At 41.3% G+C, this 19,980-nt stretch overlaps 1 protein-coding gene across 1 annotated transcript; it reads left to right on the forward strand.

Annotated features, from left to right (window-relative positions):
- The first annotated feature begins 302 nt into the window (after positions 1-302).
- On the forward strand, positions 303-8,308 carry csrnp2 (cysteine-serine-rich nuclear protein 2). The gene is made up of 5 exons (XM_072449245.1): positions 303-409; positions 3,217-3,389; positions 4,162-4,424; positions 5,248-5,544; positions 7,525-8,308. Exons 2-5 carry the CDS (start codon positions 3,230-3,232, stop codon positions 8,263-8,265), a joined length of 1,461 nt encoding a protein of 486 aa, XP_072305346.1. The 5' UTR covers positions 303-409; positions 3,217-3,229; the 3' UTR covers positions 8,266-8,308.
- Positions 8,309-19,980: the final 11,672 nt, after the last annotated feature.

Here is a 19,980-nt window from a genome sequence, read left to right on the forward strand (position 1 = left end):
CACCGGGCCGTGCGGAACAATCCAACCGATGTGAGATGTTGGAGTGGCGCGTCGCAGGACTGACTCCATAGCCTCCTCCTGCTCCTGCTCCTCCTGTTCCTCCTCCTGCTCCTCCTGGGCTTTAATCAAACGGGGAATGCATCATCTCTTCCCCTTCTGCAGGTCTCACGGGCTGTCACTTTCGAGCCATTGTTGAGCACAAGAACAATGACCTCAGAGCTTTGGTGACTTTAGGACGCCTTTTACGCATTGCATTTGCACAATCAGGGGCCCCTGTCCTGTCCTGTCCTGTCCGGCTGCTGCTGCTGCTCGGGTCTTTCCTGGCCATTCATGACCTGCTCGATTTGTCCAAAAGGAACGACATTCTTCCACGTCTCGCCTGGAATAAGGGTCGTCTTTTCTTCCCCAGGTAAGACGTGAGTGTGTGTGTGTGTGTTTGTGTGTGTGTGTGTGTGTGTGTGTGTATGTGTGTGTGTGTGTGTGTGTCTGTGTGTGTGTGTGTGTATGTGTGTGTGTGTGTGTGTATGTGTGTGTGTGTGTCTGTGTGTGTGTGTGTGTGTATGTGTATGTGTATGTGTGTGTCTGTGTATGTGTGTGTCTGTGTGTGTGTGTGTGTCTCTGTGTGTGTCTGTGTATGGGGCTGTGTGTGTGTGTGTGTGTGTGTGTGTCTGTGTGTGTGTGTCTCTGTGTATGGGGCTGTGTGTGTGTGTGTGTGTCTGTGTGTGTGTGTGTGTGTGTGTGTGTGTGTGTCTGTGTCTGTGTGTGTCTGCGTGTGTGTGTGTCTGTGTATGGGGCTGTGTGTGTGTGTGTCTGTGTCTGTGTATGGGGCTGTGTGTGTGGGGCTGTGTGTGTGTCTGTGTGTGTGTGTGTGTGTGTATGGGGCTGTGTGTGTGTGTGTCTGTGTGTGTGTGTGTGTCTGTGTGTGTGTGTTTGTGTCTGTGTGTGTGTGTGTCTGTCTGTGTCTGTGTGTGTGTTTGTTTGTGTGTTTGTGTCTGTGTGTGTGTGTGTGTGTGTGTCTGTGTGTGTGTGTGTGTGTGTGTGTGTGTGTGTGTGTATGTGTTGTATGTCTGTTGTGTTTGTGTGTGATAATATCTAACCTCCCCCTTCACTGGCTACTTTGGCCCTAAAGGTGCACAACACACTTCAGCAGTTTGACCCACAGCTCAGAGACAATAATCCATCTTATATTTCCTCATTTCCACTCACCTTTTGTGCTTGGATCTTCTCTAAAGTTATTGGTCATGTGTGTGTCATAATACATGTGTTAACCAGGCTACTTCATTTGTGTTATCATAGAATAGGTCAATTGCCATAAACCTTCATAATTGCAGCAGTAGACGTGTTATAAAAAGCTAGACCTTCAAACAAGCTGCATATTGTTAAATAACGGGCGTGAATAGGTGAATTTCTTGTGTGTGCAGTAGCTCAATATCAATATTCACATGATATTTTAAGAGAAATGTGCTAAAATGCGCCTGTGAATGTCTGGGTCGAGGTGTAAGTCCCACACAGAACGTGAATGAACCATAAAATAACCGCTCCGCTGCAGAAACGTCGCTTTACCCTTGTTTATTTATAGATGACATACTTAATATTCTACGTTTGCATTTCTCTGAAACAACAATTGCGATACGATCCCTTTTTCGACACACATCTCTCTTCTACCGCATGAAACTGTCGTCATTCATTTGGATTTTTGTTGCTACATTTGAACAGCAGTGAAAAAATAACTTTGGGTCTCACAGTATCCAAAATGTTTCATCTGAATGGGCTTAGCCTCCCAGCCATCAGACACATTGTTATTTCAGGATTATTAGTGTGAGGTACATGTTGTACTTGTCCTTGCACAGTGTGTTCGCTTGAATATGTTGAAAGTATCTTTTTATTGCCTGTTTCTCTTCTCCTGCTGTTCTTGAACTGAAACTTCCCCAGTGTGGCTCAGATAAAGGTGATCTTAAGTTGATTGGTTTTAGGATGTCCATTACAGAACTGTAAAATCCTGTAAAAGCTCTTCACAAAGGGTTTTATTACCATGAAATAAAGGAGAATGACTGTAGTCATCACCATGACGATCATTAGGCTGCTTGTTTATGGACCAGGTTATTTCCATTGCTGTCAAGTAAAGTGCAACTGATTTGAAGTTTGTTACCTAATAATAGAAATTAAAGATACATGTTTAGATTCTTTCTAGTTGAAATTTGGCACAAAATCCTCTCTAAGAACTCTTGGTGCCGTGTTTTGTGCCGTGTTTTTGTGCCGTGTTTTGGTGCCGTGTTTTGGATGCCGTGTTTTGTGCCGTGTTTTGTGCCGTGTTTTGTGCCGTGTTTTGGTGCATTGGCACAGACCGGTCATACTTTTAGCACTCGTCATCATTGCTGATCTATATTGTACATGCTCCTGTCACATGGAGCAGAGAAAGGATTTGGTCAAGGCTGGTCGCAGCGGTCGCTGCTTGCTGAGTTGCCATGGTGACGTTGTGGGACTCGATGATCTCAAAGTGCGAGCCTGATGAAGCCTGAATACAGATGAAAAGAGACGGCACAAAAGCTCATGTTAAATTAATTTAAATTTAGACTATTAAGGTGCTCAGCCTATCGTTCCATAAAAAGGAATTAACACGAGGTTTTTTGTTTCAGTATTGTGTGCAGGGCTTTGGTTTATTTGCACAAAGGAGAACATTTTATTCTTTTGTCACGTAAACACTTAAATAAAGTGTTATGACAGTCCTCTGCTTACTACAATGACATTCTTATCAGTTCTGCACTTTTGAACAGTGTTTCTATTACATATTACACACATATATGTATTGTTTTAGATCAATATTGCACTTTATAAGAAACTGTAAACTGTAAAATGTGAAGTGATGATCCAGTTATGTTATAGTTCAGTTTATATGCCTGAAAAAAGCGTTATATGTCTCCTTTAATTCACTCTTTTAAGCAAAACTTGATTGATTGTGTAACCCTGAATTAGATGTTTTTAAACGATAGTCCTTTTATTCTCTGAACGATTAAGAGGATTTTTAAATATAATGAAGTATTGCGTAAATGCATAGCTAAAATTATTCTCAATTACAAGTACAAATGTTTAAAAATCCACTCAACAAAGAATAATTTACCGAACTGGGTCAATAACGGAGACAAAACCACGACTTAAACCTGTCTCAACGTGAAGGACCGGTGTGTTTCTGACATGCATTGTGCCCCCGGCCCGCAGCCAGAGCGTTTCCATGGAGACAGGAGCGTCCCTCGGCCTGAAAAGACGATATGAAGAGGTGGACCAAGGCTCTCCGTTCTCGCTCACGCCAAAGGACTCTGACGATGACGTCTCCAGCAGCGACAGTGCAGACAGCTGCGATAGCCTCAACCCGCCGTCCAGCTCCTTCACGCGTAAGACCAACTCAACACAGCAAAGGACACGGTTTACCAAGGTTATGTTTGTGGTGTCAATGTCATTGTAGCAGTTTGGGAGTTTGCAGTGTCCTGACGGGCAAAAGATCCTGTGTTTTGTGTACAATACCTCCATAATATATCATTTTTTATACATTTTTCGTCTCATTTTGCTGTTTCCCCTAAATAATCCTGACATTTTAACACACAAGCATGATTCTCAAACTGTAATGAGATGATGATTCATTGATTATATTATAATTATAAGTAATCCTAAAGGAAAAAGTACTGATTTGAAACAGTGCAATTTGCATTAATGTCCATAATTCCACCATATTTATCTGTTATCCGCATGTTTACCTGCAACGTGCATTAACCATTACAGAGTGCTTAAAATGTGTACAATTTTACTCCTACTCCTACTCCTGGGTTAAAATGTACTTAAATGCAAGAACAAGTGCTGCTGCCAAACTAGAAAAAATATGAAAAATACAACTAAAAATATGAAAAATATTGTATTATAGTGACATTTTATATAATTGTTTACAAAACCTGATTGATTAAACAGTTAAAAGTTGAATTGATTTGTTCTACTTCTTCTAAATACATTTACATGGCTAGAATAATACTCAAGTACAAGTACAAATATACTCCAAAAGTAAAATTACTCCTAAAATCCACACAGTACAGTGACAAGAGTATTTGTGGTTTAAGGGTAGTAACGGACAACACTAAAATAAGTCTTGACATGTGTCCTCGTGTCTCCCACCAGCCACGTCCATCCTCAGGCGGCACAAACCGTCCCCGGGGGGTAAGAGAGTGCGCTTCGATGTGGTGACGGTGTATTACTTCCCCCGGAGGCAGGGCTTCACCAGCGTGCCCAGTCAGGGGGGCAGTTCTCTGGGCATGGCGCGACACCACTGCTCCATCAGACACTACACTCTGGGCGAGTTCGCACGGGAGCAGGAGTCCAGCCACAGACACACCCTGCGCCAGCACCTGCGCCAAGAGAAGCTCAACGCACGCAAGATGAAGGTACAGCGCATACTTTTGTGTACTTTTGTCACTGGCTGTATGAAGGACGGTGGTTAGTGGCTTTATTTAGAACCCTATGATAATATAATGATGACAGGATAAGCCTTGAAGACATAATGTGTGTGGTCTTTTTTACATTTTAAAGCACTTTTACCTGAACTGTTAACTTGTCCTTTACATTTCTGACTAAAATTACCTTCAATTCAAACGGAAACCTTTTTTTTGTCTTCAAATTTCAAATCCCGCCTGGTTTATTTTGGTTAATCGTTGGACTGATGGATACTAGATTGAATATTTGTTGGATCTTGACAAGTCCCATTTCAAAGCTGTTTTGCCCATTTATCACGATTTATGGACTTGTAATAAAGCCAAATCTTTCAATAATCTTGCTAATTTATGCCTTATTGGAGTTGAGGGCAGCAGTTCCTGAAACAACTACCGTGTTTTCCTCACTATAAAGCGCACTGGATTATAAATGGTCCATTTTCGATCATTTTTCATACATAACTATAAGGCGCATTAAGCAAAACAAAACATGTACCAGGTTAGTAAGTTCGTTCAAATTTTTAAGTGCGCTTTATAGTGCGGAAAATACGGTAATGACTGATGCCTAAAAACAAAAAGAAGAAGCATATACTTATAGTTGATTTCAAACATTTCTGTCTATGTGCTTTATGTGTAGAAAATCTTTTGGGGCCCCTGCAGTACCTCTGGGGCCTCGAACCCTTCTGGGAGCCACTGGCCCAGAGGAAAACCCAGGATCATAGAGGTTGGGAGCCACAGCAGTAAAAACGGCAGCACTAAGCTTGATTTTCCTCTACAGCTGACGCGTAACGGGACTGTGGAGTGTGCCCAGGCCGAGCTCCTGACGCTGGACGACGTTTCAGACGAGGACCTGGACGTGGACGGGCTGGAGGTGGACGACTGTTTCTTCCTTCAGCCGCTGCCCACAAAGCGCCGGCGCGCCCTGCTCCGAGCCTCGGGCATCAGCCGCATCGACGCGCGCGAGAAGACCGAGCTCCGCGCCATCCGCCTGTCCCGGGAGGAGTGTGGCTGCGACTGCCGCCTCTACTGCGACCCGAGGCACTGTGGGTGCAGCCAGGCCGGGATCAAGTGCCAGGTGACGGCTACGGGCATAATATACTGTAGAGCAGGGGTCCCCAACCTTTTATGCACCACAGACCGGAATAATGTATGTTTTATTTTTCACGGACCGGCCAGATAAATACAGCAAAAATAAGTGCATACAAATTACAACCCATCATTGCACTGAATCAGTGGGGGCCCTGCGCTTGGTCCCATCTAGGGGTGCGTGTTTCTTAAGTCCAGTCTGCTCTGTAATTTTATCAAGGTTGCCGTCACTGCAGAAAAGCCCGCTTCACATAGAAAGGATTTTGGAAATGGTCGTAAAGTTGTTGCCTCAAACATACGTTTAAGACCACCGTCATTTACAATCTCCAACAGCTGATCCTCTTGTTGCACATGCTCGATTCGCACAGTTTACTCACAAATGGGTTGCGGATCCATTTATGTGCAGTTCGGGGATCTTTTGTGCACAGGAAGTAGCGCTCGAACTCTTGTAAAAGCAAAAGCAGGTGATCGCGCAGCAGCTGGAGAATGCTGGCCAAGGTGTCCTCCAAAATCCCTGCTAATGTTTGGAACATGTCATATATCCCTCGATCCACTTGCCGCCGCAGTTTTGAAGGTTTCATTGCCTTGTTAGCTTTACCCCACATATTATGCAGAGCGGACTCGGTGCGTGAGTGTCACCTGTAGCGACAAACCCATATTTTAAGTAGGACTCCTGGTATTGGCAATTTCCTATATGGCTTTTCATTATATATCCACAGACAGCTCATTAGTGTGCCTCGAGGTACAGGCCAAAGTTACGTCAGAGAAGATGCTGTCGCTGATAAATTATTTACTGTTTTTGTGTGGCCCGGGCCGGGACTGGAGCAAACGCGTTGCGGACCTGCACCGGTCCCCGGCCCGGTGGTTGGGGACCCCTGCTGTAGAGGGTTAATGATATGTTCCTTTTGCTCATGCCAATAGCTACAAAATATGTATAGATTTGTTATATTTACGTAATCGGAAATTAAATTAGCAATAGCCTAATAAATATATACTTAAGTTATTATTATTGAAATGTCAGACAATGGAATATCAATATAGCAAGAACTACAGATATGAATATGATGCTAATGTCTTGGAATATATGTTTTATGGTTTAAGTGATGATCTTTCTAATATAGTCCTACAACAGCCCTGTTTTGGGTCTGGTTTAGTCTGGTGCGGTAGTAATAATGAATTATTACTGTACTTAATAATGACAGTAAGAGTTTATTCACACAACATGGCTCAGCTGGAGCTGGTTTCTCTCATTATCATACTTACACCTGAAACAGAGAACCGTTGTAAAGAAAGATATTACGCTCACTTTGCTCTTATATACTCACCGGGAAGTCAACATTCTCTTTATTCTTTCATCATTGCAATATTCAGACATGAGGATGTGATATCCTGTTAAAGTTGCAGTAATCAGGGAGAAAGTCAGAATGAAAGTGTCTTTTCCTGACTTTTCCAGACGCTCTAAGTGGCGTTACAGCCGTGTCCGTTATTCATTCGTTCTGTACCGGGAGTAGGTAAACTACTGTGGTAAACCGAGTCAGCTTAGTCGACCGTGACCTCACACACCGGACTTTCCCCATTGTGGGACGAATAAAGGTTATCTGATCTCACACAGCAAATTAAAATAAAAAAATGAACTCTATAGAGCCACATTAACAAAGGACAGTGGTTAGAGCAGTTAGATCCATCGCCTGCCGTTATATATTATCCAGTTATATATTAAACAGTTATATATTAAACAGTTATGTGTTATCCCACCTTCCCTATACACGAATGTGTTCACAAAAGTAGTATGAAGAGTGAGAGTGAAGACAAAACCTGCACAAAAGGACAAAATCCTCCTCACCACAGGGACATTAAAGTGTACCTTAATATGAATGAACAACATGTAGAATTGCAAAGCAGAAGAGCACGATGTATAGATGCTCTATTATTGTTATGAACTAATGACTTCCGTCCCTCTTGTCCTTAGGTGGACCGCATGTCTTTCCCGTGCGGCTGCTCCAGAGACGGCTGCGGAAACATGTCCGGCCGCGTGGAGTTCAACCCGCTCCGCGTCCGAACCCACTACCTGCACACCATCATGAAGCTGGACTCGGACTGCAGGAAAATACTCCTCCACCACAGCGCCGACGACCACTTCCCCCAGCCCTCGCTTGCCACTCTGCGCCCCGCGTCCCCCGACCGGTGCCCCGGCCTGGGCGACGAACGGGAGGCAGCGGCGGAGGAGGAGGAGGCGGGGCAAATTCAAGACGCTCTGGACGAACGCGACATCCTGGAGAGGGAGAACGAGACGGCCGTGCTGCATCTGCAAAGCGCCGAAGAGCGGGAGAGGAGGACGAGGGAGGTGCTGCTGCAAGGCCCGTTCCCCACCGGCGCCACCGTCCTCTGCATCACCGAGGACCAAGAGGAGGCGCACTACAACAAGGAGGATTTACTGTACTACCAGCTCAGCCCCATCGAAGCAGGCGCGTTTGAGGCCTTGCCCCAAGAAGACGAGGGGCGCGGGCTGGGCGGGCGAAACGTGGGCGCCGCTGAAGTTCCGATGCATCAGGAAGAGGCCAAAACGGCTGAGGAGGGCGCTTCCCGCCCAGATATAATGATCACAAAACAGGAAATAGAAGAGCTTAGGTGTATTGAGGAGAGTAGACCACCAAGCACTCCTCGGAACCAGTGCCAAGACCACGCCCGCTTGGACCAAGAAGTTTACTAGCGTTTCTGCACATGTTTGCACAATAGCTTGCTCTATAAATCACATTTTCCACATGCGATGGAAAAATAGACCGTGATCTCCGTTGTGACTGGTGAATTCAGTGGAAAATACAGTATAACGAATGAATTTATAAAAAAGAAAGAAGAAATAACGGTCTCATTCCCATTGAACTACGCGGCTGCTGTCGTCCAACCAAATCAAGCGAACGTTCCCTCCGCTGGACATAGACCTTAGAATCCTGGAAATACTTGTTTTTCGTGTACTGTATTTGCATTACGTGAGACTGAGAGTTTTTGTTTTATTTGTTTGTGAGAAGAGAGGGCTGTAGGATACTGACTGTGGCTTTTGCATTATTGTATTTGGAGATCGCGTTCACGAAACGTTTCAGCACTGAGGACAGGGCGGAAATATTGCTGTTTAATAACTGTCAAAATGCAGTTATTTAGTCCTGTTTTTTTGTCCGGTTATGGTGTAATTACCGGGCCTATCCACATGAAACAAAAACCGGCATGAAGTTCGTCGTCGTTTCTGTCGCCGTAAATAGACGAAAAGTTGAATCATGTTTTTGCAGAAGCTTCAGAAAGCGGCGAAATATAGCAAGATAATAATGATTGTTGATGATGTTTAGAGGTTTGGATTTGTCTTATGAGTTACCTCGGCAACGCGACCTTTCGACCCGGCGAGTTCCACCCGATCCAAATGAGAAGTGTAAATACGTTCCGTTTGCAGTCGCCGCGTGGAATCAGACCTCACCATTGTCTAAAGGTTCAAAGTGATAAATACTAAAACGTCGTAGTAACTTATGCAGTAACTCGCCTCAAATACTGAGGAAGCGACTGCGGAAAAAAAAAGAATATTCGCCATTCTGTGTCGCAAACGGAAACTTCTGCATAAATTGCGGTTTCTCGTTAAAACCGACGCCGCGCTTGCCATTTATATTTACAATAAGTCTTGCCACATATTTCGCAGCCCTAACTCCGAGCGAAGGCCGTCCAATCAGAAGCGGCCGAGCGGTGCGTCACGGTTGCCTACATGATATTATCAACAGTAACGCGTCTTTTGTGAATTAGATACTGGCACGTCACATCCAGCGTTGTTACTTAGTCAAGAGAAATGCTCTTTCAATCTCCAGTGCTTTGTTTTTGATACTAAACGTGCTGAGAAGTCGTCATCGTGCACTAAAAATAAGACTCGTTTGAAGAAAGACGCAATTCAAAAGTGCTATTCGTTTGACAGATTCTGAAATTGTCCATGAAGTAATCGATTTGTATATTAATATTTAGCGGGTATGCATGTGCTGAGTTGTTTTAACTATTTTTATTATTATTATGGCTGTTTGAGTCTGTACATGTACTGTGTTAGCAATGGGAGTCAGTCACATGAAGACGTGCAGTGCCCTTTGCTGATTTTTTAAGTAAATATTGAGGATAAATATACAGTAAACTCAATAGTTAAAAGTGTCAAGGAACAGGAAATAATGGCGATATAATAAGGATCTGCTTATTAATACAGAATTTAAAGCTCCACTGCATGACGTTTCAGCAGATGGCTAAAATAAAGGTTTTTGTTTTTATTATTCCAAAATACCTTGAAAATACATGATTGTGATGATTTAGTCTATTTATTGGCTGAAATGTTTGGGCTTTAAGTCGTTTGGATAGTTTTTTTAAACACAATTTTAGTTACTTATTTTTAGTTAAAAAGAATCATGTTTTGACGATTGTGATCTTTATCTGGATCTAAAACATATAATGACCTTTCTTTTTTATAACAAACACAGCGACATTATTGAATCAAAAATGTTGAAAAAGACGAACACGAGATTTCTGATTTCCATCAATAATACGCTATAAAAATATCACAAATATTCTCTCTCCAGAAGCCTTCAGTCAAAGTATTTCCACCTTTATTTGGTTGAAAATTGCTTTGCTGCATCTAGATCGACAGGAGATACGTTCCAGCTGCACGAAAAGCTCCTGAATCTCTTCTGGTCCTGGATCAGATCTGATTTAGTCTGTGTTTTTCTCTGTAATCGGGATCTCTCCAGAATTAGCGCTGTGTCTTTTTCCAGACAGTGCTCTTGACTGATGACGGTGACGTTTGGCACTGCAGATCCTTTAGAATCTCTTCAATCTGCTCATGTTTGACTTTTGATATCGTCGCGTCTTTACGTGTAAGTGTGCCGACTCCTCCCGCGCAAACGACCACCATCTGTAATCATTATATTCCCCCTTTGTTCTCTAATCTGTTACAAAAATAGTGTCATAAGAAAAAAAAAACTGCTTATAAGTACTGTCTGTCCTGATATATAAACCTGAAGCAAACCGTTCATAATTGACATAAAATACGATACTTTCAATTATAATCCGCATCGTGTGAACTTTACTGTACAAAATAATGGTTTTGAAAAATTCAGATTGTGCCTGCATGTACGACCTGAGTAAAGGTCGTTCTGTAACGGGACAGCTCTGCTCCTCTTCAGACAGAGGACGTGCAGCCGTGTCGGAGATGTTTCTTTTATTTGCCTTTTTCTGTTGTCTTAATATTAACCTGCTTGAAGTTGCACCAAAGCAGTGGCCACAAACTTAATGAAAAGAATGGAGCATCCGTTATTATGTTATCTGTTATTATATTATCATGTTATCTGTTAAGCAGCTCAAAAAGCACTGTTGTATTTGTAGCGAGCAGTTGTTAGTACTTTTGACTAGTTCAGGTTTGTGTTATTTATTATGAGGCTTGTGTTTTATGGCGTTTTAAGGTAGATGATTTTTGCCAAATACACGTTTGTTTTTATCAAATCGAGCGCATTTTTCTTCCTGCTAACTGTTGATTTTGTTCAATGAAAGAAAAAAGATGGAAATCAGTCATGGAAATAGAATAATCTTGGTCTAAAAAAGGGGAAATACATCTGATATAGTGAAAAGTACTAAAGAAACGTAAAGAAACCCTTGTGTTGCTCTGTTGGTGTTACAGTTAGGTTTGTGGCCCCTGCCGTATATTACCTACACTTTTGTGACGTGTGAATGTGTGAGTGAAAGAGTTAACACGATGTAAGGCTGTGAGAGCTGTTCTCATACTAACTGTTGCCTAAAGTGGAAACGTTTTTATACCAACATTAAAAACATTAAAACACATTCAAAATGTCCCACTCTTATTTCAAATGTTTCCTGTAACATTCAGTGTCTTGTACATATTGTATATATATTATGTAACTGAAAGTGTTGTCGTGTTATGACCTTCAGGGTTGAAAGTATTGACCAATTATTTACTTTGTGCCACTGAGAAAATAACACTGAAGCAGAGAATCAGTAGACTTTCCTAAATGAACACTGCACAGAAACATACTGTAGCTCAGCAGGCAGGACAGGCACTTCCTTGGGCCCCCAGGGGCCCCCAGAGGCCTCCTCAGGTCATTACAGGCTCATTACAGAAGTACATTTCATTGACAGGTCTCTTATTGATTGAACTTTTGTTTTCTTTGACCACAGTAGGTGGTGAACATCAGAGCGACAGATTCAACAGCCTTCAATAACTTCCTCTGTGGCATTATGGGAACAGATCGTCCTGTTTCTAAAGAGACAAACTGTTCCAAAGTTTGAAGGATTAAAAAAAATTAAGTTCAAATGTCAAGAGAAAGAGGGCGGGGCCCAAAAACACCCTGCCATCCCTGGCAGTGCGACTCCTCACAGTAAGAAATGCATGTTTTACTAAGTCTTTATGATGAATAAAAACACTATTTACACTGAAGCAACAGGCAAAGCAATAACATTTCACCAGAAAAGTACAGTTTGTAACTGACGAGTCTGTGATTACTCACTGTGATGAACATGGGAGCATGGGAGAAGCTGCAGCTCGAGGAACCAAAGAAAATAAACATGAAAACTAATGATTCTTTTTTCAACCTTTGAGCAGTGGGAAAACCCACATGTTGCACCACTGGGCAGAACACTAACTCAACAAACTAATGACTCCTTCAGCAATGAAATTACTTTTACACATCCGATAAATGTCATAATTATGGGCTTGGAATTTATGAATCTCATCCTGTCTTTGGTGCGTCTATAACAATTTATGGCTTAACATCTGGCCATAAAATAGCTCTAAATCGTACGACTTTGCTGTGGCTGCCCCGTGTGTGTAAGACCAATAATAAATACATAAATACAAATGAGATGCAGTAGCCTGTTTTAGCTGCAGTCCTTTGGCATTTTCTTTTGACCCAGTAGCCCACATTCCAGCCCTAGAATAAACACGCAGTTCACGCATTCACCACTAGATGTCGCCCCACAGCAGCTAAACCGTGTCACGTGTTCTTCACCCTGCACTGTGATGTCACTGTAGAACCAGGGCCATGAAGATACTCCTAAAACTAATAGTAACTAGAACCAAAACGCAGTAGTTTAGGAATAATTTTGATCCATTTAAATCGTAATTGTGCTCTATGTTATATGAAAGGAAAAAAAACATTCAATTATGAAAAAAGGCAGATTAATGATGATAAATTCCTCCTTTACTCATAAATCTAATCTAAATTGTAGTTTTTTTTTCTGGTCCTTAAACAATGGTCCCGTTAAACCTGAGGAGCAGTGTGTGATCTCCAGACCCCGAGGATGATCTTACACATCGCATGATTCCACTTATTTATTGGAAAACTGTCACATTTAGACAAAGGCGCTGTTGTAATTGTTTTGTTTGTTCACCATGGCGACGCAAACTGTTCCCTCCATTACAAAAGTGAAAATATTGTTGTTCTCCTTTTTTTGAATGGTAGGAAGCTGATGTTACGTGGTACATTGTCCTTCGCTCTCGTGTGCCAGAACACATTTTCCACAATAACTGAACTTGAACATTGTTTTGTTTTTTGCCTTTGCCAACATAAAGATATTTACTGTACTTTTCTTTTATTAGTTCATTATCTGATCAAACTTCAGCAGATCTCGTTTATGAACTGAGTTTAACTCCATCCACAGAGAGTCAACAAGGATCTTCATAAGCCTGTGTACATTATAAACAGGTGAAAAACTATAAAGCTACATTTACATAGGGAACATGGTATATATTTATACCTTAATTAGCCTAAATAAAGCACCAAGACCTAACTCATAATGAACAAAGGTTTTATAAAGGGTGATTCTGCCTTAGTAAGTAGAGTTAGGGTATTAATTAAGTAGTTAAGACTGAATCATTGTTAATAAATTGTTTGTAAATGCTTTTAAGGCTATTAAAAGTGCAGTTATTAAAAGGCACTCTTAAAAAAAATACACCGACAATCAAGGACTTGACCGACATTATAATGGAAATTCCACAAATGGAAAAAAAATCACATTAGTTTGACGCATTTTAAGTTATTGCCTGTCATTCTCTCTCTTTTACCTCTGATCTATCTTCATAAAGTTGGGGGGAAAAAATGACAATAAAAATCTTAATAAATAAAAACAGTGCCGCTAAGTGTCACCAAAACTTATGATTTGACACAACAAACTCAAAAATAAACACATTATTTCTTATTTATGTCAATGTAATGTGTCTTTCGCCTCAGGAGTGATTCATCAATGTTTTAAAGCTCAAGACATTTGTTATCTCAGTCAAATCAGATGGAAAATGTCTCAATTTTAAAAACATAGTATAAATGACCCAGCTCCAGCGCCATGTTCACTCTCCACCTCCCCAGACACTTCCCCGTCCATGCTCATGCTCGTGTTGACTCAGGCTGTAGCTGAAACAATGGCTGCCACGTTTCTGTTAGTCCGCCCCGGGGCAGCCGCAGCAAAGCAGTGGATGGATGAGAAATTGTAATTTAACTTGTGATTTATACAGAACTAAACATGTAATTACTCTTTTTGTAGGAGGAAACTCACAGTCAAAGCGTTCTGTCCCGCACAGTCTGCTGGGGGAATATGGTGCTGATGAAGAGGCACTGCACAAATACCTATGATTATTATTATTATTTTAAAAACACAGGCTCATTATGATGACGAATGCGAGGTTTCCCTTTCACATGAGCTGCCGGTGAAAGACGTGTCCTGTTTATGTGTGTATCTGCTGTAGTGACCGACTGGACCGGGCGTTTCAGACAGGAAATACTGGACTCTACATTAGAGTCAAAATGTTTCTGCAAAATGTGAAATGGTTGTTCAAATAAATACATGAATGATGTGTACAGTACTTGTAGAGTTAAAGATAAGATAAGCTTGTCCTCAGAAAGAAGCAGGTCCTTTTTTCACATCCTTTAATGTTCTTGGGGATACTTTTCTCTGTGGTTTATTCAAAATATGTGATTTTTTGTCCTATTTTTGTTCCTTTTGTGTCCGTCCCATTTGTTTTCCGGCAAATTTGTCCATTTTCAAATTCAGCGCAGAAGTCTTTATATTTTATCAATGTTCAATGTTATTTCAGTCCAGTCGTCTCAATCCATCTCCTTGTTAGTCATTCTTCAGGTATCCATCTATGGACTCCATTGCTGGAGTTGTACATCCCACATACATGGAAAATCGGTGCAGTACAGGACAATAATCCTGTATTGTCCTGTTACTGATGTTTGAGTGACAGTTTGCTGCATGTCCTTCCCCAATCTCATCTTACCACTGCACTATCCTGTGTAATAAAGCACACAATGACACCTGTGTTGGCTGCTGTCATGAGGGTGATTCCACAGTGGCTCAAATTGTTTGTTAAATCTTTTTTAATTCCATCTCTTCCCGTTTCTGTGGCCGTGACTCCATCTGTGGCGTTGTCAGGCCTGTGTTCAAACTCATTCCTTCTTAAATGGCACTATTCATTCATTAGACTTCTCACACAACTATTTCACCTTCTGTGCGTGGGACCCGGACTGGGGAAAGTGCAGAAGAGGTCATGTCACTTTAGCACTGCCAACATAAGCTCGGTAACAGTCTGCAAAAAGCCCTCTGCTGCAATTAGGTGTTTGAGACATTTTCCTGAAAAGAGAGGAAAGAAAACAGAGTTTACTCATGATTTCTATTCTCAAAGCTTAGAATTTCAGTGCTTTTAGTCATTTCATGTTCATACGAAAAGTAACAACATTTATTTAAGATTTATCTGAAAAGTCTAGTTTAAGGATCTGTATCTTTGTGCTTTGCGTATGTATTTTGACTTATTCTTCATCATTATTGTTAATATTTGAACAATACTCTTACAATCACACGTATTGATTGACTCACTGAGATGTCAATTCATGCATAGTTCACAAAAAAGTCTAATATTTGGTATATTGCACGCTCAACTTTATTAATTTCAGCTTTAATAATGGCCCATAGAGTCTAGGAAATAAAAAAGTGAAAAGATGAGTCATATTGTGTTGTGTTTTTTGACTATTGGGTGTAACATTCAGCCCTACATACAGCGACACAGAAGACACAAGTAGAACGGAACACAAACATGTGCGCATCTGCAGCTGTGTGAGTTATTGCGTGTTTTGCTCTGTTTCCGTTCCCCGAGGACGTGTTCGTCATCGTTCCGTCCAAACGTCCCGCGCAGACCGACGCTTCTCAGCCCGTGGCGCTCGGTCAGGGGTCTTTTCAGGTTTTTGAGGTCCTGGTTTCACTCGTTTTGTCTGTTTTTGTCCTTCGTTTTCTCGAGGTTTAGATCAATTTTAGTCTTCGTAGCGCGTTTAGTCTTAGGTGTAGTATTTGGTCATGGCTTCAACCTGATTTAGTCCTGGTTTAGTCCTCATATGACCTTTGTGAAGTTCTGTTTTAGCCTTGTTTTAGTGCTCCGGCCTGGGTTTGGTCAGTTTATTCCTAGTTTATTCAGTTTGTTTCTGGTTTAGTCTGGGTTTAGTGCTGGTTTAGACTTGGTTCAGCCCATTTACAGTGCTGTTAGTCCAGGTTTTGTTCAGTTTTTTTTATTGCACTAGATCCACTCTTGGTTCACTTGACCTTATTGACCTTTAATTAGACCAGGATCATAGTTTGGACCTGGATCATAGTTTAGACCTGCTTTAGTCTTATGGAGTGATATTTAGAGATGTGGTTGTGTGCAGTTGCGTGTTTTTGCATGTTTGAGTTTCCTCTCACTCCTGCAATAAAAAGCGTCCCATTAGCTGAGCTCCTTGGCTCCGTTCCCACTCCCTCGTCCTCTGGTGGAATATCTAAACGCTGACATAGTTCTGGGGGGAACCTCATCGCAATGTTCTGATCTAATACAGTTGAGTTTGAGCGGGGCGTTCGGGATTACAGAGGGAAACATGTGCAGAGAGAGGTTTAATGCAGGCGAATAAAGAGGTGATGTCACATGTGAGGCATGAGGAGAGAGAAGGGAAAGATGTCCCTGACCCCACGGTTTGGACTTTAAGGACTCTAGGAAACAGTGTGAGCGGAATGGGAACTGTTAGGAAAGTAGAAGACATAGTTCAATGCAACACTTTCATTGAGGCCAGAAGAGACTTTATTATACTTTGGTTTATTTATGGTGAGCAAAGATATCACCACTGTCAGTAAAAGTGTGTAGTTTGGAAAAGAGTTCAGACTTTGAAGGAAGAAATGTGACTTTCTATTTCTATCTCATGTTCTTCAGTTGATTCTATTTGTTTGAAAAAATGAAAAAATGCAATAGAATAGAAAATATTGATCGATCAGTATAAGGGAGAAAAAATTAATCAGAATATATATATATATATTTGCAATATACAGCCTTGCCCTAAACAAAAAATACAGTAACAACAAATAATAATAATTGAAATAAATAAATAATTAACAATATTAAAATAAATTCATAAATAAAACAACAACAAATTGTTTATTCAATTGGATTCACACTAAAAAAAGTGTATATTTCTTGAAAATGACACAACAGTATCGCAACGGTCTTAAAAAAGCCGAGCTATGGCAAATGCTAACGAACTAAGAACAAAATCACAAGTAAACAAACAAAACCGCACACAATCAAACCTGAATCTGTGGTTATCACGAGGGTAAAGCTGTCAAGTTGTATTGTAACCATCAGCACCTCAAATGTCTTGGATTGCATTAGTCTCAGAACATTCATCACATTTGATTTGACTCTTTATAGTTTTGCGGTCACAGAGGAAGCCTTATTTAAACTTCTAACACGTCGTTGCCTGTGATCTCTTGATGATTTGACACTCGGCCTCGGGCTGTAACACGGAGCTCCTCAAAAGCACATCTGTGGTCAGCATGTCACTCAGGAAACACAATCACTTCCTCAGCTTCTCCCAAACGGGTCGTAAATAAAGTGAATCTTCTGCCACAGCAAATCACCATAACAACCATAATGTCAAGTTTGTGTCTGTTCATCATTTACACACAAGAAAAATATGTTAAGCCGCGTTCATATGTTAATTAATTGATCTATTTATGTATTTTATATGTTTTATTGAGATATTATTGGAATACATAACAACAAAACATTATAAATAAGCTTCTGTGTGACATTATGATGTACTCTTTGTATTTGACAGTGAAAAGACACAAAGATAATGCACTGTAAAGCGTCTTTAAGTGTAAAAACATAAAATAAAAAAATAAAAAATGCATTCTTGTATAAAATGTAATTCAATCTAAAGTTTAGCCTAAAACATAATCCTCAAAACGTTTGGTCGGTTCTGAAAGACAAACTAAACTGTGGTTGTAACATTAACAGGCTGATCTTGATAACACTGAATTAGCGATGTACTTTGTGGAGAATTATTGTGATAAAAATTCAGATTTGTGCCTTTTTGGTGGCGTTCAGTCCCGGTTTGAGTCCTCATGTAGACGCGGTTTGGTCAAGTTTTAATCCTGGTATAATTCTGGGTTTAGTCCGAATTTAGACCTAGGTTTGATGTGCTGTGTGCAAGCGTTTGAATCCATTTATGTCATGTTTTAATGCTGTAGAAACACATTATCCTTTTCAAAACAGTTATTGATTTATTCAGCTTTTTAATCATTGAAATCTCACATATATTGCTGTTATTGCTAATGAATTTACAGCCCTGACAAATGCACAGTTTTATCCAAATGACCTTACTTCCTGATTCAAAGCTCGACCAGACAAAAATAATGGCACGTCCCATGTGGATACAATTTTCCAGCGTGCTTGTTCGTAGCCATGGAAACGGGTCCGGAGCCGCGTGTGGAATAATGTGAACGTTGTCCACAGGAAACCAGGCCCCGCTCTGAGCTCCACTTTGGGCTCCACTTTGTGCTGCAGGTGTTTTCCAGCCCGGCGCTGATAAGAATCCACCAGCGCCGTCCAAACAAACAACGCTCAGAGAAACAGCAGCGATTACAAGCGGTTATGGAGTTAGTTACAGACTGGAGGGGAAAGATGGAGGTCTACGCCAGTCACAGAGGCCTCAAAAGTACAATTCTGAATGCACTGCCTGCTCAAAAATATTTCAATTTAACTTACAAGGCTTATACGAAATGCATTATTCAGACTTTTTGCACCAATTTCTTTGTATCACCCCGTTAGAATAATTTCTGAATGTACATTATGCCAACAGAGGGCGCATGTACTTGGGCTTGGCAGTTGAAATGAGGCTAAAAGTAATAGGTTCAAAGAAAGGGCTAAACTGATCCGAATAAGTCATGGAAAATGTGCGTTGACCAGTTCACAGACACCACATCCAAACTGGGACTAAACTGGTGCTAAAGGGCCCAAAAAGGACCGAGAGTGGACAAACAGAGACACCTGGACACGGGGCCTAGTACGTCACTGTGTCCTTTGGCAAAGCATTTCACCCTCTAATCGTTGGTGGTCAGAGATGGTCAGCTTGGCTTTCATCAGCTCCAAAGCGCTGTGTCTACACTAGCTAACCAGCACGTACTATGGAGTCATAATGCAATAAAGCCACAAAACACTCGCTATTGACGAGATGACAGTATAAAAGCTGGACAAATGCGAATAAAGGTCAATTTCATAACTTAAGCATTAAAGAGGCTTGACCCGACCTTTTTTCACGTAATAAAGTACAATCCGCTTTGCCCCAGTACAGATATACGGACCTATACTGAGATAAAAAAACAGCTCTTAGCATAAAAAAACACATCTGATTGTCACGAACGGCTGAACGGAGACAATTACAGGCTGGAAACAGGTGAAGAATTAACAGTCTTTAATGGCACAGAACAGGAAAAATATAAAGTCTTTTGGTTGAGAGTGATGGAAAACAAAAGATCCTTCCAGCGGTGGGCAGCGCCAGCAACCGCGGTGTCAGGGGCAAACGAGAGGCATAGTCAGGTCCGTTCCAGGTTCGGAACACAAGGCAAAAACAGCGTTGTCAGAGGATTGGTGAAAGGGTCATCTCAGGACGGTCCAGGGTCGTCGACAGCAGACAAGAATCACGAGGAGAAGGCAAAATACAGAGTTAGGGTCAGAATAGTAATCAAAATCTCAAACCGCTCAAATGTTGGGGCTAACAGGGCTTCGCAGACAATCTCGCACCGAACAGAGGAAACCAAACCCTAATATACTACACCCAGTGATGAGATACAACTGTGAGAGACAAAAAGGGCGGTAACCAGAGGGAGAACAAGAAGGGAAAACCTGTGAGTAAAACGAGACAAACTATATATCACCAGACAGACGGTGACCATGACACTGATGTTTTTATAGTATAATCTTTACTCTGAACTAGTTTTGTTTTTCACGTTTCAAGCTAGTAAAAATCAGGTACAGCGCTTTTAAAATCAATCTCAGTCTCTCTTCAAACAATTTGTGGAAGATTTTAATTTGTCAATATACCAGGTTCAAATA

This window comes from Eucyclogobius newberryi, unplaced genomic scaffold (genome assembly GCF_026437365.1).
Source record: "Eucyclogobius newberryi isolate DKJ021-1_F unplaced genomic scaffold, fEucNew1.0.hap1 SCAF_17, whole genome shotgun sequence".
Taxonomy (NCBI): Eukaryota; Metazoa; Chordata; class Actinopteri; order Gobiiformes; family Gobiidae; genus Eucyclogobius; species Eucyclogobius newberryi.